At 42.0% G+C, this 24091-nt stretch overlaps 1 protein-coding gene across 7 annotated transcripts; it reads right to left on the bottom strand.

Moving 5' to 3' along the window:
* Window positions 1–28: 28 nt before the first annotated feature.
* LOC129725061 (uncharacterized) lies at window positions 29–21574 on the bottom strand. 7 transcript variants are annotated; one of them, XM_055680463.1, is made up of 8 exons: window positions 21369–21574; window positions 15465–15809; window positions 15264–15404; window positions 3029–3655; window positions 1199–1629; window positions 987–1142; window positions 612–915; window positions 29–551 (listed from the first exon to the last, which is right to left on the bottom strand). In XM_055680463.1, exons 3-8 carry the CDS (start codon window positions 15379–15381, stop codon window positions 385–387), a joined length of 1803 nt encoding a protein of 600 aa, XP_055536438.1. In that variant the 5' UTR covers window positions 15382–15404; window positions 15465–15809; window positions 21369–21574; the 3' UTR covers window positions 29–384. The 7 variants fall into 7 exon arrangements, with proteins under 7 accessions (XP_055536438.1, XP_055536434.1, XP_055536440.1 ...); XM_055680459.1 differs by having other exon boundaries at window positions 15465–15798; XM_055680465.1 differs by having other exon boundaries at window positions 15465–15734.
* Window positions 21575–24091: the final 2517 nt, after the last annotated feature.

Raw genomic sequence — 24091 nt, 5'->3', positions numbered from 1 at the left:
TCTCGTTTATTTATCGCATTTCGAAGACAATAAAATAACATTTTTATTTACATTTCACAATGATACATCGAATACTAAGTGGAACATGTTTATCAAATCACAATGGAAGTTTGTAGGTTTTCAACTTTTTCAAAGTTTTTGCGTAAATAAAATGAAGCGATAGTGCTAGCATGAAATGGGTTTAGATGAGAATATATGCTTTTAAATTTTGTATAGATAAAAGGCACATGAGAGAAATTAAAATAAATAAATGATGATCTAAGCTGTGAGAATATGACGCCATGGCGGAAGAAGAACAAAGCAATAAATAAATTATTAAAATACCAAATAAATAGTAATTACTAAATCCTAAAGATAATGCAGAGAGAGAGAGTGCTTGGAAAGTTATCGCTTTTTGCACTTAAAATGGGGCTTTTTTCGTGGTATTCCAGTTGGGCCATCGGTCAGCTCACAGATGTGCAAACCAAAACGTTTCAACGGATGACAGCGATTTTTCGGATTTCCCCAGCGACCATTGAATTTTAGCCATTTGGGGTTCAGTGCAGTGCGGCCTAGAATATGATGAAGGGGGTTAATTACCGGGCTGAAAATATGCTAATTAACCCAAATACCTTTAGAATCATTTTCGTGAATCACTTCGACACTTTTCCACGTTGTCCATGGTGTGCCGAAACCGTTTACATCATACAGCCGAGGAACGCGCACATATTTGTGCTTTCCGGGTGCCGTCCATAGACCGTGAGATCCCTCAGCTGCGAATAAAACTGGATGATTACCGGAGGTGATTACCGTCTTTGGAAAAGTTGGCCGCTGTAGGATTCCTTTACGTGTTTCCTGACTGCGATACTCGAACGTACCCGTGAGTCGTTCGTATGAATAGAACGCTCCGGCATCGTGAGCTGAGACATACATTTCCTGAAAGAGGAATTAGAATTTTTTGTTTCAAAAATTAAAAATATTTTTTTTACAATAAAATATGAACTTACGTCAGGTTCCTTTTTGCCCCTAAAAAATAAGCTCATGTGTTCCCAATCGCCAACATGGCTTCCGAATTCCTTTTTGGTTCCAAGACACATGCCAAAAAGAAGAGGGATTGGCCATGGCCCTAGAGGGCCTAGATTGACGGTACAGATAACCTTACCCTGGAAGTACAGATTTTTGATATCGTATGTGAAAAATTAACGTGATGCAGTTTTACCTGGCTGTATGGATAAAACATCCAGTAGGTCACATGAAAGTGCGGATAGTCATTAGAATCATCTCCACTCTGAATCGTGATGCCATCGCGTCGTTCCGTAATGGTTTCCCACTCATCAGCGTCGTTATCATTGTTAATAAAACTTTCGTTGTCATCATCCTCTTCATCTTCTGCGCGACCCTCCATTAGTTTGTCTAATAACTCCTCACTGGGGCTTTCGGTAACTTCCTCGTCCTTACCTCTGTTACTCAACACTGGCATTTGTGGCATCGAAATTCCTCGCCGTCGACGCTTCCGTATGAGTCTAATGCTTTTCTCGATCTTATTTATATCTGGTTTGAGTTCTGGTTGCAATTCGAAGAGGTTTTTGTGCACTGGTGCGTACGATTGGCGTTTGTAACCGATGTGGTCTATTGTGTTATACACTACTTCTGCAAGGGAGAATATCACTCGTTTAACATACGGTTATAATTTGAAACAGTGAGAAAGAATGAGTACATCAGAAATAATTTCACGATAGATAATTACCGTGACTGCGGGGACTTTTTTTTGCGCACTCATCTTAAAAAACTGTTTTTCAACAGTAAATTTTACTAAAACATACCTAATTTCTGTACTATCACAGCAGGCTATGCTATGCACGTGGTAAAGCACACAAATTAATTGTTTTTTTTTAGTGAAATTTACTGTTGAAAAATAATTTTTCAAGATGAATGCACGCAAAAATGTGCTGCGCGGAATTACTCGCAGTCGCGGTAGAATTTAGGTTTCAATATTTTTTTTATTGATTAAGAAAAAACGAGAAAATACTGACGCGCTGTAGGACGAAACGAGCGCAACATTAATGAAAATGAGGAGTCAAATTGACGCAGACTATCTTTCCTGGGTTAAATAGATCCAGGTTCACGCAATCCTCCATCAACTATCGAATCTAGTGGTCCGAATCAATGAAAATTCTTTTCTGGCATTCAAGGTTCTAATGCAGACTGGTTTTACGTGGTTCAATTTCTGTAACTTTCAATTACTGAATAAATTAAAATTATCTTGTCAGTAAAATTGTAGTCTGTATACTAATAATTGTCTTTCGCAGACTGAGTCCAATTATAAAAGGGTAAAGTTCCGACAGCGGAATGTTTAAGCTTCTAGGCTTTACTTTATTTTTTAAATTGAATATTATGAGTAAGCAATTAGCTATCAGACCGGTAAACATTTCGGTAACTTAATGTTGCAATATTTGTAGTAATATTGTTCTTAAACAACATCAATTCACAACCGAAACAAATTTTACCCTTTGACTAGATCAATCTACAGTTTTTGAAATGAGTGAATTAGCACACAGTTCTTCTTTTGTTATAATAATTGGATAGAGTTCTACGTTTGTACATAATGCGGTTAAATGAAACATTTCATCAACTTTTCCCGTGAAATTTTAGCTGATTTAAAATTCAAAACTAAGTATTTTGTTGTTTGATCAACAGGTTATATGTTTACCACAATAACCTACGATAACTTACAATAAGTACATTCGCAGAACAAGGGAGTAAAAATAAATGAGGTGATTATTCGCTCAAATTTGAAAACATTTGCAGAACCCTTAATCATAAAGTGGCAATATTTAACCCATCTCTCTAGAGTCAGATTCACAAAATACTTCGTCAACAATCAATTCAAAATTAATGAAAAAAACTACTCTAGCATTTAAGGTTCTAACGCAAAAACTGGATTTACGTCATCCTACATCAACGTGCGTTCGTATCTCAGACTCAACTTCTGTAATTTTTAAATCTCACATTCTGATGCAGTTAATGAGGAATATAAGCACAAAATTACCATTTTCAACGTGATTATAGTGATGCGCCGTAGCGGATGGTGGAGGATAAGTGGTCGTTGGCGGTTGCAGTGGCACAGAGGACGAAAGTGATACTGGCACTGCTGTAACCGGTGGAGGAGTTCCTTCAGCGGCTGCGGCTGCTGCCACGGCGGCTACAAGTGACGGCGATCCAACCGTGGCGGACGTCGAACGGCACATGCTCACGACAGCGTAGATTGGCACATTTTCTTTTTGTGGGTTCTGTCCATATATGAAAGAGCTTTTATCAGTTATAAGCTCCTCGACTTCATTGTTGGTGACCAGGTACCAATTCTTAGACTCGTTTCCAATTGGTAGGTCAAACAACAGATCGAGTGATGTTGATGGATCACGAAAGTTGCGCTTGTTCCGGTTACGGGCTTGCCGTACCGTTGGATCGTAGTAGGTCAGCTCATTATCGGTATCATAATAGTATGGATAGTGGTTCAACTCACTGACGTCCGATATTTCGTTGCCCGGATAAACCGTTACAACTTTTACCTTCTCAGCATGCACGTGCTCCAGGAACGTTGACACTGACCCTGGTAGATACTTTTCGTTCGGTGCCAACCAAACCAAGGGGGCCCACTTTCTCACAAGAGCTTCCACTGCGAAGAAAACACGAGAAAAAGAATAAAAATATTAATGAACTACTTGACCTACGACAAACACCAACACTGTTCGTTTATAGTGTCAACAATCGAAATATGTTAATGAGCAACATAAACCACTCGCTTCAAAGTGTTTCGTTTCAGTTTGGTGTTTTCCAGATCGTGTTCTTCGAACTGTTACGATACTGTCCATCTATCTCTCTTTCGTTTTTATGGTAATTGGCCAAATCGTTATGAAAAAGTGATATATAGCCTGCTAGAAAATGTACATGCATTATGCAGTGTTTTATGCTCTATATACTCTTATTGAGCTATTTGATAAGTATGCTTAGATCGACCAAGTTGAATAGTGCTAATTAAGCTTAAAAATAATAATAACTCTAATTTAACCTATTACATGTTCAAGATGCATTTGTAGCTTGTTTAACAATTAAATATAAACATCTGGAGAATAACCAGCAGCGCGAAACTAAATGATTTAACAATGAAAACTCGTAAAAATCGCTTTTGAGATGATATGCCACTGCATTGACAATAAATTTTTAGAGTAATTTGTTTATCACATTTTAATAAGTAGCTAAATTCAAGTTATGTTGTGATGGTATTTTGTTTTTTTTTTTCGCATCGGTTTCGTCGATTTTATGAGAGCGTATCTGAGATGGCAATTCGTTTCGCAATTTCGTCGGTTTGCTAGCAAAAGGGCTTAGCTTAGCTTAGCTTGACTGACTATACATATCAATGGTTGCACTCCGTTATTGATCCGAATCGGTAAAATTGCACAGTTAATCAACTGAATGGGGCTGGGAGTGACCGACTATTCTCATTGTACACGTTTAAGTGATTCAATACTTTGAAGGATCAATAACGACGCCGGCCACGTCCTTGCAATCAGGTGGGAAGAGGGAAGGGATGTTAGTGTTTTTTTTTTCAAAGGTGGCGTGGAAATCTGCAAACAGACACCTGAGAAGAGAACTCAGGGTATGGGGATGAGACTAGGGGAGAGATGCTGGGGTAGTTACACTCCCCCAGACCCCTACCATAACCTCACTGCTCCGGCATAGGCCACTATGGGACAATATAGGCGACCACTCCACCATGACCAAGGATAGCGGCTGGAAGGGGGACCCTTTTAACCAAAATGTTTTCTTATAAAATCGACGAAGAGGCGAAGGTAGTGGATGGGGCGGACGGGTTAGTAAAGCCGTTTGCCAGGCGGGGCATCGCCCGGTCTCCACCGAGACTGGCCGATGCCGGTAAAGGCGGCGCACAGGTTGGTACACCTTTTGCGACACCGACAGGGGAATTCCGAGTTGGGGCAAAGGCGGGCACGCCTAAGCCAGCACCAACCGGAACGGCGAAGATTGGTGGCAAGGTGGAAACACCTAAAACCGCCAAGGAGCGGGAACAGATATCTGGGGCTATGCTACTCTCTGCGGTAGAAAGCCACATGAACAAGCTCCCGAGCGTGGAGGCGGTGTCCGTACAACTTGATGAAATACTCAAGTTCACGGACGAACGTAGCAACATATCAAAAGACCTGAAACAATGTCTTGTTGTTACGTATGAACGTTTGCAGCGCGAAGTCCGAGCTTTCGCAAGCCCTTAAACGGGCTAACGATGCCGAAAGCAAGGCACTCGCGCTAGAGGCGAGGCTCAACCAGCCTAAAAAAGGGAGTGCTGCAGCTGTGTCTAAATACACACAAACAGCTGCAGCATCGTTTGCCGAAGTCTGTTCAACTGAACCGACTGGCAAACGTGCTTTCCCCCGGGGAGCCCCCGGGGAGCCCCCGGGGGAAACGGCCCCCAAGACGCAACGAAGGCGGTTGTTCGGTAACAGCCAGGAAGCTGGCTCGTCGGTCCAGCCGAGCAAAGAACCGGCAAACGGCGAAGCCACGGATTGGACCACCGTGGTGAATAAGAAGCGGTAGAAGCGGGAACGACGCGCGAAGCGCGGCGACCGCAATAAGAAGCCACAAGGGGCAAGTAGGCGGAGCAAGGGTGACGCGCTCATTTTCAAGACCGATGCGTCTAAGTACGCCGAAGTCTTGAAGGCCATGAGAGGCGAACCCAAGCTCAAAGACCTCGGCACGGACGTCAGGTCAATTCGTCGGTCACGCACCGGTGAGATGATCCTCGAACTCCGCAAAGAGGCGAAGGGCAAGGGCTGTGCCTATAAAAAGACGGCCCAGGAAGTGCTAGGCGAGGAGGTTCAAATCCGAGCCCTCACTCCTGAAGTGACTCCCCAGCTTAAAAACCTGGACGAGATCACCGAAGGGTGCGACATAGCACAAGCCTTCGAACGAGAGTGTGGAGTGGTAGTGACCGCAGAGGCAGTTCGTCTCCGCAGGGGCCCGGCCGGCACCCAGGTTGCTACCATAAAGCTTCCACTAGCGGAGGGTAACAAGGCCCTGAAGAAGGCCACGTTGAAGGTGGGTTGGTCGGTCTGCCCTCTGGGCACCTTCCAACAGCCTGACGTTTGCTTCAGGTGCTTTGAGCGGGGGCATAAATCCTGGTCGTGCAAAGGGCCCGACAGGTCCAATTTATTCCGGCGCTGCGGTGGCGCAGGCCACAAGGCACGGGACTGCGGTGCACCTCCCAAGTGTCTGGTATGCACCGGTAAACGGGACGCCAAACACGCCATGGGAGGCCCCAAATGTCCGGCTGCACGGCCGGCTACTAAGCCGCTGGCCTGAGGGTGATACAGTTAAACCAGAACCACTGCTATGCGGCGCAGCAGTTGCTACACCAAGCGGCTGCTGAGTCGTTGTCGGACGTGGCCATCGTCTCGGACCCATACCGCATCCCAACCGGAAACGGTAACTGGGCATCGGACAAGTCTGGGAAGACGGCCATTTGCACGACAGGCAGGTCCCCGGTTCAGGAGATTGTGTCGACCTCCAGAGAGGGGTACGTTATAGCCAAAGTGGATGGAGTATTCTACTGCAGTTGCTATGCTCCGCCAAGTTGGTCTACCGAAACGTTCACGCAGATGGTCGATCAAGCAACCGTGGAACTGACGGGCCTATGGCCGTTGGTGGTTGCGGGTGACTTCAACGCTTGGGCTGTCGAGTGGGGAAGTCGCTGTACAAACCAGAGGGGCCAGGTCTTGTTGGAAGCTTTGGCAAAGCTCAACTTAGACTTGGCTAACGTTGGTACAAAATGCACCTACAGTAGAAACGGTGCCGAATCGATTATCGATGTGACGTTCTGCAGCCCGGGACTGATCACTAACTGGAGGGTAGACGACAATTACACGAATAGCGATCACCAATCGATCCGCTATGAGGTAGGCGTGCGGAAGCAAGCAGCGAGTAGGGCCAATATTCCATCCTTCTACGGCTGAAAAACATTGCATTTCGATGCAGATGTTTTTGGGCAGGCAATTAGATGGAAGCACGAAGGGGGTGAACTGCTCCCGAATGTGGACCATCTAAATTCGATGCTGTCATGGGCGTGCGACGCCACGATGCCTAGGTCTCGTCCGCCTAGAGAGGGTAGGCCACCGACATACTGGTGGAGCGATACGATAGCAGGTCTGCGCAATGCATGCCTCCGTGCAAGACGGAGGATGCAACGCACACGTTCCGACGAGCAAAGAGCGGAACGCGGTGTCGCATTCAGATCCGCTAAGGCAACGCTTAAGAGCGCAATCAGAGCCAGCAAACGAGCCTGTTTCGAACGACTCTGCGCCAGTGCCAATTCGAACCCGTGGGGTGACGCCTACAGGATCGTTATGACCAAGACTAGAGGTGCGCTAGCCCCGGCCGAACAATCACCAGCGATGCTAGAAACGATCATTCAGGGCCTCTTCCCAAGCCACGAACCAAGTCCCTGGCTTCCGGCTAACGAGTCACCACCTACCGTGAGTGACGGCGGCCGTGCAGAGGCTGACGATGCGGTAAGGGTGACGGAAGATGAATTGATCGAGATCGCAAACTCCCTGAAGGTAGGCAAGGCTCCGGGACCAGACGGAATCCCGAATTTGGCCATCAAGACGGCCATCAAAGAAGCCCCCGGGTTGTTCAGGGCGGTCATGCAGAAATGCCTTGACGACTGCCTCTTCCCGGACGTGTGAAAGCGCCAGAGGCTGGTGCTGTTGCCGAAGGTTGGGAAACCACCAGGTGACCCATCGGCATACAGACCAATCTGCCTGCTGGACACGGCGGGCAAGGTGCTTGAGAGGGTAATCCTCAATAGACTGGTGAAATATACAGAAAGTGTGAACGGTCTATCAAGCAACCAGTTCGGTTTTCGAAAAGGTAGGTCCACGGTGGATGCAATTCTCTCCGTCACCAAAACGGCTGAGGTTGCAATCCAACGCAAGAGGAGGGGCTTTTGTTACTGCGCGATCGTCGCGCTTGACGTGAAGAACGCGTTTAACAGTGCCAGCTGGGACTCCATAGCCTTAGCGCTACAGAGTCTCAGAGTGCCGACGCCGCTGTACAAGATTCTGGGCACTACTTTCAGAATCGAGTGCTAGTGTATAACACAAACGAGGGTCAGAAAAGCGTTCCGGTTACCGCAGGTGTACCGCAAGGTTCCATCCTGGGTCCGGTACTGTGGAACGCTATGTATGACGGCGTGTTAAAACTAACACTCCCTCCAGGGGTGGTGATCGTGGGCTTCGCCGACGACATAACTCTTGAGGTCTATGGCGAGTCTATTAGAGAGGTAGAGTTAAAGGCCGCGCTATCAATACGCGTAGTGGAAGACTGGATGCACTCCAGGAAACTGGAGCTAGCGCACCATAAGACTGAAGTTATTGTTGTAAATAACAGAAAGTCTGAGCAGGAGGCATCGATTAGTGCCGGTACATGCACTATCGCCTCAAAACGCTCGTTGAAGCTTCTGGGGGTTATGATCGACGACAAGCTCACGTTAGGGAGCCACGTCGATTATACCTGCAAGAAAGCTTCCATGGCTGTGGCAGCGCTATCTCGCATGATGGCAAACAGCTCGGCGGTCCGTAGCAGCAGGCGCAAAGTCCTTGCTAGCGTGGCCACGTCCACACTCAGGTATGGAGGACCAGTGTGGTCCAAGGTATTGAGTACCTCGTGCCATCGCGGCAAACTCGAGAGTACGTACAGGCTAATGTGCCTAAGGGTCGCGTGCACATACCGAACAGTGTCGTACGAGGCGGTTTGCGTCCTGGCTGGCATGATGCCCATCAGCATCATCTTCAAAGAGGATGTAGAGTGCTTCGACCAACGTGACACGAGGGGTATTCGCAACACCATACGGTCATCCTCAATGGCAGCGGGAGTGGTCCAACACTACAAAAGGTAGATAGACACACCGACTCATTCCAGAGTTAGCAGGCTGGAATAATAGGCGCCATGGGGAAGTAACCTTCCATCTGACACAGATCCTGTCAGGCCATGGCTGCTTTAGGCAGTACCTGCATAGGTTCGGGTACGCCGAGTCCCCTATGTGCCCCGCTTGTACCGGTGCGGAAGAAAGCGCAGAGCATGTGTTCTTCACATGTCCGCGCTTCGAGCGGGTACGGTACGAAATGCTGGCAATAAGTGGGATGGACACCACGCCAGAGAATATAGTGCGTAGTGTGCGAAAATAGGGAAATCTGGGATGCGGTCATCACGGCAGCATCACAGATCGTTAGTATTTTGCAGGGCACCAATCGACGGGAAACCATCGACGTGCCCCAGTTAGTTAACGCTTAACTAACTGGCCTGTATAGGCTGCTCTGCTACCCATAGAGGTAAGTGCGAAAAGCACGACGGGCCCTCTCCCTGAAGTAATGCCTAACGGCGGTCCCGGGGAGACCAAGGGCTTTAGCTGTTCAGCTTAGGTTGCTCAGCATGGGTAAAAGCAGACCCCTACTGATCCCTGTCCCGACCCACTAAAACCCCTCCAGTCTCCAACCCTGGTCTTCCCGGAACGACGGTTAAGTATTACGTCGGGAAGTGGCTTTTGTGCGTGATGCACCCTCTTTACTCTTATAACCTCCTAGCTAACTACCTGGAGACTGGTAGTTAGTTACCACTGGCGTGTTGGTGATTGACCCACTAAAACCCCTCCAGTCTCCAACCCTGGTCTTCCCGGAACGACGGTTAAGTATTACGTCGGGAAGTGGCTTTTGTGCGTGATGCACCCTCTTTACTCTTATAACCTCTTAGCTAACTACCTGGAGACTGGTAGTTAGCTACCACTGGCGTGTTGGTGATTGACCCGTTGTAGCTCCAGGACAATCTGGGAGGCGACCGCACAGGCCGCGTTCCAGATGTCCGGGTCGTCGCACATCCTCCGGACAAGATTGTCCGGAGTAGTGCCAGGCCCGCTCACAGCCATCATGTTGCTCCTCGCTCTTAGGAAACGGGGGCATACGATGAAGACATGCTCTGCAGTCTCCTCCTCTTCCACGCACTCGGGACACAGGGGGGACCCCGCGTGCCCGAACCTGTGCAGATATTGCCTGAAGCAACCATGGCCTGACAGGATCTGTGTCAGGTGGAAGTTCACCTCGCCATGTCGCCTCCCGACCCAGCCGGATATCTCCGGTATAAGTCGGTGCGTCCATCTGCCCTTCGTGGAATTAGACCATTCCCTCTGCCAACGGAGCATCGAGAATGACCTTCTGGTGCCTCGTATGCCCCTTGTGTCTTGGTGGTCGAAACACTCTCTGTCCTCCTTGATGGCGATGCTGATAGGCATCATGCCGGACAAGACACAGATTGCATCGTATGACACCGTACGATACGCACTCACAACTCTCAGGCACATGAGCCTGTAGGTACTTTCCAGTTTACCGCGGTAACTGTTAGTACCTAGCGCTCTGGACCATACTGGCCCACCATACCTAAGTATGGACGAAACCACGCTGGCAAGAAGTCTTCGCTTGCTGCCATAGACCGCTGAGCTATTGGACATCATACGAGATAGTGCTGCAATAGCCGATGAGGCCCTCTTACAGGCATAGTCGACGTGGCTCCCGAACGTGAGCTTGTCGTCGACCATAACCCCCAAGAGCTTCAACGATCGCTTTGAGGTGATGGTGCAGTCTCCGACTCTGACCACCGCCTGTTGCTCTGATTTACGGTTGTTCACAACCGTGACCTCCGTCTTATGGTGCGCGAGCTCCAGTTTCCTGGAGCGCATCCAGTCCTCGACCTTCCTTATGCAATGCGAAGTCGTCAACTCGACCTTTTCGATCGACTCGCCGTAAACCTCTAGCGTTATGTCGTCTGCAAAGCCGACGATCACAACCCCTACAGGAAACTTTAGTTTCAACATCCCGTCATACATGACGTTCCACAACACCGGACCCAGGATTGAACCTTGCGGAACCCCGGCGGTGATTGGGACGCACTTCTGACCCTCCTCTGTGTTGTAAAGCAGTACTCGATTCTGGAAGTAGTTTTCCAGAATCTTGTACAGCGACACCGGTACGTGGATGCTCCTGAGCGCGAGCGCTATGGAATCCCAACTGGAGCTATTGAACGCATTCTTCACGTCAACCGTGACGATTGCGCAATAGCGTATTCCCCTTCTCTTGCGCTGGAGTGCTATTCCCGCCGTCTTGGTGACGGAGGCGATGGCATCCAGCGTGGAGGGATGTTAGTGTGACTCTTGCTATTCGGAGACCGTGTTAACAAAAGTCACAGGAAGAAGATTTTTGTTAGTAGGGAAGGGTAAATTAGATCAGGATTCACTTTGATATGCGATCATACATATAATTTATACCCAACTCTATTGGACTATTTTCGATTTATTCTCTATTCGATCGGCTGATCAGAGAAGCACACCACAGTGTTTTATTTTGCCGTTTTCGGGCGATTAATCAAATAGCGTTTCAAATGTTGATTATAGCCGTAACATATGTTCGGAGAAGTTTCAAGATATTCAAAAATGCATCTTTCGATGTAGGAATATGAGTGATCAATCCACCTAAAAGTGAGATAGAAAATTTATTTTTTCATCAGATTGAAATAGACGTATAGTGTCTTCGGCAAAATTTTAGGCGATCTTAAGTCAAGGAAATTTGTAGAAGACATCATGTTTCTATCTCTTACATATAACGAGCAACACAAATTTTTCTATGAAGAGGTGCTGAAAATAACAATTTTCGTTATAATTTTTTTTAAATAACAATGTACAGCAGAAACATGCGTTTTTGGATGCCTGATAACTTTGTAGAAAATTTTAAAACTCGGAAAAATCTGAGAAAAAAGATATAACGAAAATTGAGATTTTCAGTGCCTTTTCGTAAAAACTTTATGTTGCTCGTAATATGTAAGAGATAGAAACATGATGTCTTCGGCAAAGTTTCCTGTTTTGAGATCACCTAAAATGTTACCGAAGACACCTCAATCTGATGATGATCTGATGAAAAAGTAAATTTTCTACCTCACTTTTAGCTGGATTGATCACTCATCTTCCTACATAGAAAGATGCATTTTTGAATATCTTGAAACTTCTCTGAACATACATTATGGCTATAATCAACATTTCCGTCGCTTTTTGATTAATCACACGAAAACAACAAAATAAAACACTGTGCACACTTAGCTTATTCATATTTGTTACTGGTTTAAACTATTATGGGTCAGTCAACGTGTTGTCTGAATGTTCAAAAATGGATATAAAATCGGAAAAATTATCAACTACGAATGTTTTACTATCTATCTCTGTGTTCTGATGTGTACTTTCGATCAACAATAAGTTTCACTGCAGTTGAGGCGTGTAAATCGGTTGGGAAGAAAAATATCACTTACATACCCAGAGACACAGTTATGGGTCACTTTTGGCATTCGAAATCATTTAGACTACAAAATCATCAAATTACATAACGCAAGTTTTTTATGTTATAAAAGCTTTATAATAAGTTATTTCATTCAGTCTTGTCGCATAATCATGTAAAAGTAATAAAAATAGCCAAAATATGGGCTGACCCACAATTGTGTACCTACCGCAAGATGTAACATTACTACAATTATGGGTCACTTCACTTATTGCACCGAGAAGATTTATAGTTTTTAGTGACATTTTCAACTTTTAATCATTTTAATCGTATGAATGAGGTTACAAATGAGTTGCAAAAAATACCACTGCTAATGAAAATTGTTCAGTTTCGTGAGAATAGACGTATTTGCGTGAAAGTGACCCATTATTGTAGCTGGCCCATAACTGTGGAGGGACTGTACACTAAAAATGCTGTAGGGGCCACGCGTGAGTGATTTATTTTACCAGAGCACAAATTTGTTTAATTTTCTGATTTAGGACCGATTTAAACCAACGGACAACGCATTTATACCAACACACCTCATCGTGATCTGATTTATACCGAAGCCACTTTTAAATTTGTGGAGTTCTGAGAGAAATAAAAGTTGTATTATACATGCAATTTTTATTTTTAGAAACGAGTTAAACTAACAAATATTATATCTATTGTTGGGATCACACACGAGTGTGTGTGTGTGTGTGGTTGGTCTAGTAAATATCAGAATTGAATTAGATTCTATGATTTGAATCCGGTTGAAACCAACATTCAGAGATGATGTTGGAGCTAGGCACACGTGTGCGTGGTATGTACCACAAAATATACAATTTGTGTTTTCTATATTGGAATTGGGTTACATCTAAGAAAACGAAGTAAAAATACTATTTGAATCGCAGATAAGTAAAGTAACACGAAACAGTAGAATGTTACATTGAAGTGATAAGTTACACGCGAATTTTTTTTCATATAGAACGTTAGTCCTTCGGGATATAAAATTCAGTCTGTTGAATGTTAATAGTTATACTGGGTAAAATTATAATAACGGGCGCGAAATTTGTTAAGGCTGTACCCAAGAAACAATTTTCCCGAAGATCATCAAGAAACTTCTGTTCGATGCTAAATCAGTGGATTTTGGAGAATTTAACCCTAGAAATCAGTCGACCAGTCATAACCATAGTTTCGCATAAATAGATAAATGGTCAATCCTTTAAGTAAACCCCAGGGAAACTGGACAAATTCCTTGTACAGTAAAAAGAAAATTCATGCTATCACTTGCGGAAGCCGAAATCGAAGCTGAGTACTTATCCGGATAACGGTTTGCTAGCAAAATGATGTAAGTCAAAAAGTGTAAGCAGGGTAGTTCGGTCGTTTTGTCAAAATTACATGTTGCATGATAATATAACATTAAAAGCTCGTTCGTTAAAAGCTTTGTTTACATTTTGCGACTTACGCCGGTTTGAAAAATTATACGAGATTTGTACAATCTGCTTTTGAACAACAATATATGAATGTATTTTAAACAACGAAATTTCATTGTCTTTTTCGAAAATGAAACTGAATAACATTGTGAAGTTGCAAATACGATATACTGAAGAAATTGAATGTTGATTCTGTAATTGATAAGTTTTCAGCGAAAAAAACTCATAAAAAGATGTTCTAAAAATTTGTGACAAGTTTTCAAAGCTAAATAAAGGTTGCCAAATATATATATTATTTAGAGCCCCCACACAAGACTGGGCCTCGAACCACCACAACCGTAAATCCGGCTCTGATTTACCCTCTTTACGTGACTCAATTTACCCCCCCTTTCATCCCTTTATTGTGGTTCATTTTTGAACCTTTACTGGCGTATTGCATTTTATAACTTTTTAAGTTTTAGGTTTTTTAGTCGAATCCTTTTCGAGAATAAAACAAAGACCTACAATTTTATTATTTAATTGATAGAGAAAATCCCCATTTACCCCATTCTTCTCTATAAAATATTAGGCTTTACAAATAAAACAGTGGTAAATTGAAGGAAGGAAACGATTCAGAAGTTAATGGGAAATGAGTATACATTACGATCGGAAAGATATAACAAAATTGTGTAAGGAGCTGTTAGTTTGTTAAAAGTAAAAATTTTCAGATTGTGCTTCAAATTTGATTCGGTTAAAAAGCACAATTGAATGGCATAGCATTGACGGGAAGAGGGCGGTATCATCGGTTTGTGACAAGCAGAAACAAGCTGGATCAGGGGGTCTGTTGTTGGATTAGAATCATCGTAGCATTTTCGAGATTTTGTGACCAAATGCTACGAGGAGGGGAGGGAGGGGGTACGAAAATCATGAGAAGATGCTACGTCATTAAAGTATTCTTCCTTAAAAGTCTCCTCGTTAGAGACTTCCAAAACGGTGTTTTTCTTAATTTACAAACTAAAAAAGCGACACAAAGAAACAATCTCTTGCATTTTATTCATATGTCGATAAAAAACAAAAACAAAATAGCGGACACATTAACAATCATGCCGGCGGTTTGTCGCTAACAAATCAGACAGCGTGCAGAATTTTGGCCTTCCTTTTCACTAATTTACCAATGCCATATCAAACAAAGAAAGATAACATTTCGTGACTTTACATGCGGTTTCACATTAAGCTTATTGATACTAATAAAATTAACAATCAACTATAACTATCTACTTCAAAAGCTTATAGTCAAATCCTATGAGCGATATCACACATGCTGGAGTTGATAAACGGTTCGTGTGTTCCTTAAAATAGTGATAACTTGCCAATTGTGAACCTCTCGATTACAGTTGACATATATTTATTTATTCTATCCCATAATCGATTTGTTTCCTTATATATTTCAAACAATGAGTTTAGAACTTACCAACTTCTCTCTCGGACAGACCAGCTAAGTCATCCGCAGTTGCGGACCAACATTTTTCGGTTGAAAGTAATCCTAGGAAGATAACGATACTTGGCCAGACGTAGCTCCTTAAGCTCATGTTATTCCTCTAGCTTGTGTGGACTATAATTTTGCGTTAACATATAGTTGTTGTGACGTCACAGAAACAAGTTCGTCGCTTACTAGTAATATTTCAGCGGTTGTCGCTCGAGTCGCACAGGCAGAAAACTGCACCGTCGATTATCAGACGGACTTTCTCTACCGCTGTTGCTACTGCTTTGGCCTCAGTTGATTCTCGATCGTCACATATTTACAGCATATTTCTACATCACCGACGTCCGCCGGCGACCGTTCGATGATTTCACCCCCTAGCCAACTGCACTAACAGCAATCAGTTTGGACACTCGTTCCGAATGCACTTTTTCTTCGTTTTCTTCTCTTCATTGGTTTACCCTGTACAGTTGAGCGTGAGATGTGGCCAAATCGATTCTTATCTTCTAGTTATAATTGAAGAACACTAACAAAGAACTAAAAATAAGTCACAATCTCAACCTTTAGTTATACATATACCAGACAGATTAAAATCTTCCAAGGCAATCAATGCATTTAAGACGCTTGACTGCACAACACGAGATTCACAAATGAGAAGGAGCTTTCTATCGTTTTCATCTGTAATGGAAAAACCGCGCCTCTGCATTCCCTTTTTATTTACTCAGTGCTCTACAGTCTGCAAGCAATTAGGCCCTTTAACGGATGTCTCGTAACACTTCGATAAACAGCGAAAATTTATTTTCAGGAAATTAACGCCGATAGGCTTTGAAAAATGAAAAGATCACACTCTTCGCTTTCTGAAAGATGGAAACCGGAATGATATGATGTGTTTCGTGGTGGCAAACGTTTGGCAGCTTATGAATTATTCGTAGATGAATCATCCGTAATAATTACCAAAATATTGCAAATGTTTCCTTTTTTTTTCTGAGCAATTTGCAATTTGAAAATCTCCGCATAAAACTGTGTCACACGGATCAATTGAATATCACAAGTATTATACATGCACACCACACGTGAATTTTTATGTAAGCTGAACACAACAATATCAATAGTTCCAAAAATTGACCGCAAACACAAACAGTTAGTAAAAAAGAGCATCGCAAACAATACACAGAGGGGAAAACTAATGAAAGTGAGAAAAACCGGCTATCTTTTAATGACTCCAGTATAAAAGTGAAAATGGACCATAAAATCAATGAGTTGCAAAAGGGTTTGTCAGACAGATAGCCATAGTTATTTTTATTTCAAAGGAAAATGTATCTTCAAGTTTTTTTATCAAATGACCATAATCACGTTGTAATATTTATTCATTCGAACCCGGAGAACACAATATTTATTCAACAAACAAAAATGAAATCAAAACAATATTAAATTTTAAGATATCGATTAAAATGGTACAGAATGCAAAGATATGATACAGACTACAGAAACCTCCTGTAATAGGTATGATATTTTTTCTTCCATTGCATGAATTTGAAGCTTCTCATTCTGAGCATTATGCTGTTATGAAGAAAACTAGACTTTCACCTATTATGGTAATTGTTGCAAATTTCAAAGCTTTTCATTCAGAACATTCATCATTTCTCTCAGGTGTGAAAGTTGCTCTTCAAGTTGACAGCCGAGGCGAAATTCGTATTTTGGCCGAATCATTTGATGGCTATAATCATCTTTTACAGAATTTGAGACCGATTAGGGCTGTTTTGAAAGGTTGGTGAAATTAATAATTGTTCAACAGAATGACTTAAAAATTTTCAAAAGACATGGAGAAATCGATAATTTCACGAAATGCCGGAATTGCGAAGTCTATCCTCATGGAACTCATAACAGCCATACGGCAGAAAATTGTATGATTTGTGGTGTTTTTTCTCACACAAAAAACAACTGTCCTGTGAGAAAGGCCGCTAGTAGTTTCAAATGTGTGAATTGTGGGGGTAAAGACAAATCTCTTTTTTTTTTATTGTCCCGTTAGGTAAAAAAGTATTGCATCCCGACAACGCAGGTATTCAAACCAACCAATACTAATTACTAATCTAATAAAAGACGTTTAATACAGTTCAAGCACCACCAGTATTTACTACAGCTAGTGTGTCTGAAAGAAAAGCTGCGCCAGTCGAAACGGTCTATAAAACCAAGCGTGGGAAAAAAACAACAACTGCTTAGTTTAAACATAGGGAACTCAGGGCAATCACAGGTCTGTTTACAGGATATTGTCCAAGTAAGCATCACCTGAAGCAAATTGGTCAGTCAGATGACAAAACTTGTCGCCTCTGCGGATTCGAATGTGAAACCGCAGAACATTTGCTCTGACAATGCAGTGCACTAATACAGCGCAGAATAAGAGCTTTTGACAAAGGAACTATGGAGTCTACGGTCTGCAAATTCTAATGAGGTAATACATTTTGGCCGAGATTCAGTGCCAAACTGAGAGAAAGAGTGCGATATGCCACGAATACCTAAAGGAGAGATATACCACAAAATATCAAAATAAATAACGCAGTGGTCCAAATCTTACAAAAAAAAAGTGTCTGAAGGTTTACATAACAGCAAATTAAAGACAAAAAGTGGTGTTCAGGCATCACCTATTCATATGCTAATGCTCTTTCGAATAATATTTTATATTCATAAAGTAATATGTTTGGCGTAGATAAGTCAGCCAATTGTGATTTGGGTAGTCGCACTCCTGAGAAGATGGACCTCTGGAGATTACAACAACATTAAATGCTGTAGTTAATGTTCACTTTCTTGTACTATTACTCGATGTACGAGGTTGAGACAAACGTTATGTTTTTCAATGCGGAAAAAATCATTTCAAAAGAGATTGACAAAAACTCACGAAAAATTAATTTAAATTTTCAATCCTCGGTGATTTTAATTGCAAAACATCGATCTCGAAATAATGCTCGAAGCAATCCCAATGGAGAAATATTGTATAACGATTGCTAGGCTGGAGTTTATTCGAATTTTCCTCTCCAAATCGTCAATACCAAGATCACTCGATGCTTCTATGAAAGATACTTTAATAAGTCACAAAAGGAAATCAAACAATCTATGACCCTTTGCGCAATGAAAACATCATGAGAGAAGTTGAACAACTTAAACCATGTTCGAAACCTTTCTGAAAACTTTTGAAGGTTCTTAAGAAACCTTCAAAGCCCATTCCAATCCTCAAGTATAATGACCGCATTTTTTACGAATAAAGATAAAGTTAAAAAACTTGCCAGCAGTTTGAGAAAGTTCCTAATTTCAATTCGAACGCATTGAGTCCTATTGAAAATGAAGTAGATATCACCAAATTATAAACAGATCACTCAAGAATTTCTTTCTGAAGAGGTTCCCGAGGCCAACTTGAATAAAGAACTTCAAAAATATGATAGTCGATGATGGAATTTTCTGTGACCTCATTAAAAGAGCCTTTTAGAAGAACTTATAAAGGCTAAAAAAGACTCGGAAAAGGGAATAACTCACCATTTCAGATCCAAAAAAGCCGAACAAATTTTTCATGAATATATAATGAATAATAATAGTCTAGTTCGATCCGTAACATGCCCTTGGAAATTAGATGTCGCAGAAAGTTTGGAAATTTTTAAACAAAACCCAGCTACCCTTCCTAACAGAGATCAAGGTAATTACTTCTCATAGCTTCTCGAATGCCTACCCAAAATTCCCTTACAAGGCATGGATCACCAGGCCACACGATCCTCTACCTAACTCAAGCTGTTTACGTTCTCTGACTTAAAATTTGACCAATTCCTTTACCTACTTAGGTATAAAAATTCAAAGGGTTCGCTATTTCCTCAGCAGTCCATCTAAGCACTGAAGAAGGCGCTATGTAAGCGTTGAAATGCGTATTTGCAAGTGATAAGTGAAAAGTGATAGAATTAAAAAGTGAAGTGAAATAAAACTGTACCTAGTGTAAAACAGTGGAGATTCTGTCAACAGCTCGCGTCAGAATTAATGAATTTTAACATGGTATCCAAGCCTTTTGAGCCGAATAAGTTTTTGGGGTTGAGGAAGAAAATAGCAATAATTCAAAAAGACATAGCTTTTTTAAAGCAATGTGTCAAATACCGATTGACTCCCAAAAGTTATGAGGTCAAAATTAGAACTAGAACTTTAACTCCTCCTTTTCTCATTAGGAAGATGGAATTGGAGTGGATAAAAAATAGTGTACGTCTCTATAGTAAATTAAATTCAGTCACTTTAGAGTGCTATTCCCTTCATTTGAGATTGGCCAAAGAGTTTCCCTTTGGGTGCCCAGAATTTTTGACCAAAGTAAAAGTTGCAGAACAGTGTGAGGGGGAACAGTTGTTGTTACGAAATAAGAGTAGTAAAAAGACAATTAGAGAAAAAACGAATTTTCACACCAGCAACAAAATCTTTTGAACAAAGGCCTTAACTTTTCTGTTTATTGAAAGTGGGATGGGAAGTTGCAATTTTTAAACCGCACAAGTTAGTGAAGTGCGTACATCCTACTTGAATAATCTCGAAAAATTTGACGTCTTGTAAAGAATAACACAGATTTGCAGACAATTAAAGAATTACGCAATTAAAGAATTGTTCTGTACACTAAACAGTTGGCTGCGAAGTCTGTGTATAAATAAACAGAAGGTCGAGTTTCGAATCGGAATGTAGCACGAAGGCTTTGCTTTGCTTTTATTTAAGAAACTTCAAAGTTAAATAACTCTGATAAGAGATTCCATGCTAGGACAACTGCATAGAAGAATTTTTTCATCAAATATGCTCTATCAGCTTCTGAGATATTTCCCTAAGAAGGAACTTAACACCCCGCCAATATTAGCCTCAAGTAATTACTGTTATCCTGCTTCAAAAACTTAGATTGAAAATTGGCAGCTCTGGTTCTATCGCCTAAAATCCAGTTGGTGTCGTCGAATGCATATTATAGAAACTTTTTTGAAGATAAAATCTGCTGTGATTAATTTCGATTGAATCCTTCATTCATTTGGCAGTATCCAGCAATGAGCATAAATCAGATCAGATGATTCAACGAATAATTATAATTATAATTATTTTCATTACAGATCTATCAAAAAAACATGCAAATATTACGTCTGTATCATATTAAGTGCGAGCAATGAGGACAGGAGAATCTAAAATAAAAAGCCGGTATCGGTGAAGCTGCTGGATAATGATTAGCTGCGAAATTTCGACAGCTCATATTCATAATGCACACATTATTATACCGATTTCAACACATCGAAACATAGATTTCGTACAATTAGCATAACTTTTTCATATCCAGCGCTCTGACTGTGGCCCGGTTGCCTACCAACAATCAGCGAGACGACGACGCTCATCATCATCGCGCAATGGATGAAGATCAAAACAAAGAAGAAAAAACACCGTACGAGTAAGAAGACAACGAGGAATGTTGCCCGTAACAATATATGTATACGCGAATAAATAGTAGAAACATGCTCGAATGCACATTTGGCCACATTTCACCGTGAAGATAAAGTCAATTGAGTCCAATCGTGTGGAAAATTGGAATGTTTGCGGTATCACACTATTCACCAAGCACAGAGACCCCTTAAACTGAGTTTACAATCACGCTGATAACAACTTTTAGCCCTAACTTTGCCTAGTAGATGCACACGCTTGGCATGGAGAACTTCTTTTGAAATAGACACATTTCACAAGCTTACTAGCGCTACGAATATGAATTTCTTCCACGCTTCCTGTCCACTGCATACAACGCCACTTCCCGCAATATATCGCACGCGAGCATCCATATCACCTGTGAAGGCCCAGGTAACGGAAATTTCACTTTCTCGTAATCGAATTCGTGCGGGTCGCTCATCGACAAACCAAAAACGATGGTTGGCACAAATATTCAGGTTCCACTATGTTGACATTTTACGGGGATCGCTTTTACACTGCCAGCCATTTTAATCCATGCTCCGATAAGAAAATCAATTGATACCATAACCAATGCGGTAACGGATATCCACTACGTTTTTGTTTTACAAAAATATTTTGCCATCGCATAATCACCACGACCAATCGCAGGATAATCACCATAACAAAAATTCGCCGACAAACAACCGGCAGACCATTGATAGTGTGCCCTGCAAAGGAGCGAAACCGCGCCTGGATAAAACTCGAACAACAATCAAATCATGAAGATTCACAACTACAAAATCTGCAACCGGATCAATCACAGCACGATACGAGAGAAGCTAACTGCTGCGCAAGCAACTGAAAAACGCGACCGTTTCGAAGCACAAGCGTGCAGAAACTGAAATCGCGTGATCCGGCAAACCTGCAGTCGGGCTTTCAATTGGGCTTAAGTAAAGATGATGGAATCGCGCAAAATGCGAAACAATCCGACGCGACGTCTCGACGACGCGGCGCTTGTCGTTGTCGTCGGCGTCGAAGAACCGAGATTACGAGACGCGACGGTACTTTCGCGGTTAGGAGTGCGTTTAGCTGACAATTCCCTGTCGATAAACTGCCGGTATGATCTACATGGATATGTTCTAAAAAATGAATTTTGCATAAATAATACTGGTCGACAAAATGAAAAAAGTGCATTCCAAAAACTCAAACTGGAAAAAAATGAAAAATTATTGCTTTTCAACCATTCCTATGAATTTTGCTGCCCCAAGCCTTGACCAAAACGCGTCAACTTACGTGAGTGCGCATAGTAATTGCTCGCCGGGTTCGTCGCTCAACGTTATGTTTACGAGAAAACTCATTTAAGTCTCTGGAAAAGTTAGTGGCTAGGGACACCAAAATTCACAGGAATGGTTGAATCCTTCAACTTTTTTCTGGTTAGAATATTTTGAGTGCACCTGTGTTGACTAGTGTAATAAAATCATGTGTTAGAATTTGTAATTGGCAGTTTGCTTTAGAAACTGTAAATACCTTTTATACTATGTATAATGATTTAAGCCTAGTATAGAAGGAATTGGCAAATTCTCTATGCTTTTCACAATAATTTAACCTGTGGACAGTTTTTCGTTTAACCTTTCACAACAACGAAAAAATGAGCATGAGCATGAGCATGAGCATGATTGACCGCCCGCAGTTGCTACTCCGTTATTGCCAGATCAGCTGTAATTACACAAAGAACCAACAGATGATGTTTGGGACCAACATGCATCCTCAATGTGTAAAAACAGGTGACCTAAATCTTTATATTAGGCAATACCAGCGCCGGCCGCATCCGAATGCAGGTCGAAGAAGGAGTTTGTATAGGAATATGTTGACGTGATACTCGCTTTATTGGAAGCCGAGAACACCTCTGCACTTCCACGAGAAATCACTGGGATGTTGGAGAAAGGGAAAGGTATACAGCAGGGTTCGTTTTGGTAAACGATGCGCTATATTCGAATGTCGGGTTCTTCAGAACAAGTGCCGCACCTACAAGTTTATTACATCCGCCACGATATTCATAATGTGATTCGAACTTATTTAGTTTGATAATGTAACACCGGAACAATAAAACGTACGCGAGGATACAGGACCTTTGACTAAACCGAGACCACTTAAAATTACCGTATATCTCCTCGTAAGGTGATCCTCTTTATACCTAAAACTATTGCGCGTTGTTGCTCTATCTGTAGATAATACGACCTCATGGAAGGTATCGACGCGGAGGTTGAAATGATATTTATCGATTGAACGAAATCTACTTCGATTTGCGATGTATTAATTTAGATGCAACGCGCGAGCAGTCTCCGGCTCAACGTTGATGAAGATCAGAAAGATATGATGAAATACCTGGGTTGACTTCGCGAAATCACCTGACGCCGGAAGTCAATATATAAGCAAAACCCGCCCGGGCTGAATACGCGTTTACACCGAAGCGTTACGAACAACCGTTTTAATCCCGCCGGCCGACACGGACGCGCAGGAACTCGGCGTTTACGTCGATTCTCTCTTAACGACGTACGAGTTGCCTAATAAATATGAAAATTGGCAAAGTTCCATGCATCCAAAGCCTCAACAATTTAAAAAATGCAAATATACATATTAGCCAGAATATATTTTTAAATTTGTTGACAAAGTGCCGAACTAGTCATAAATATAACATATTATGTAAAACAACTGGTCAAAAGCTAGAACAATCAAAAAATCAAAGCATATGATTCCGGAGAAACACATACTCCAAACTCCACAAACCACACTAACACTTTGTGGACAAAAACAAAACTTGTTACTGAAACCCTGCGAGAAATATACCGCGCACAAAATTTCAATGATGAAATCAAAATCTCTCTGTATCTGTTTTCTCACAAAAAGTAAAACTAGAAACAAGCACCAAAATATCACTTTACAATACAGACAAGACAAAACGTATACTTAGCTTTCATATCTTCATTTTCCAGTTGTTTTCATCGTTTTTGGACTTTTCTTTAAATGGCAGTACAGTGGCAACATGCATGTATGCCTTCACACACTCGTTTAATCCATAGAGCATTTCATTCGTTGAAAAGAGATAGCACATAAACACTGTAAACGGCGATGCGTGGTTTTGATCTTATTGGCAAATTTTCAATTCAAGTTTAATTAGATACAGGCCAAATATAATTTGCACTATGCCAACGGATAAATTCCTAATGAGCATTCAGTCACTATAAAACTATGTGGAGCAGCTGCTCGAAAAACACTATTCTTATTGTATGCAATAACACCACACACTCCACACTTTCAAACCGTCGCCAAGACAGCGATAGAAAAAAAAAACAAGAAAAAATAAACACTTCGGTGAATCTAAAAAGCAACACAATGATATT

The sequence above is a fragment of the Wyeomyia smithii genome, chromosome 2, assembly GCF_029784165.1.
Source record: "Wyeomyia smithii strain HCP4-BCI-WySm-NY-G18 chromosome 2, ASM2978416v1, whole genome shotgun sequence".
NCBI classification, from domain to species: Eukaryota; Metazoa; Arthropoda; class Insecta; order Diptera; family Culicidae; genus Wyeomyia; species Wyeomyia smithii.
Note: the sequence above shows the minus strand (reverse complement) of the source record. Positions and strands in the feature narration are given on the sequence as shown.

Coding starts and splice junctions, on each gene's coding strand:
- LOC129725061 (XM_055680463.1), bottom strand. CDS start 15,381: ATGAGCTTAAGGAGCTACGTCTGGCCAAGTATCGTTATCTTCCTAGGA. Junction 1,630..3,028: donor CTATAATCACGTTGAAAATG/GTAATTTTGTGC, acceptor TCTCCCTTGCAG/AAGTAGTGTATAACACAATA. Junction 1,143..1,198: donor TGTTTTATCCATACAGCCAG/GTAAAACTGCAT, acceptor CTGTACTTCCAG/GGTAAGGTTATCTGTACCGT.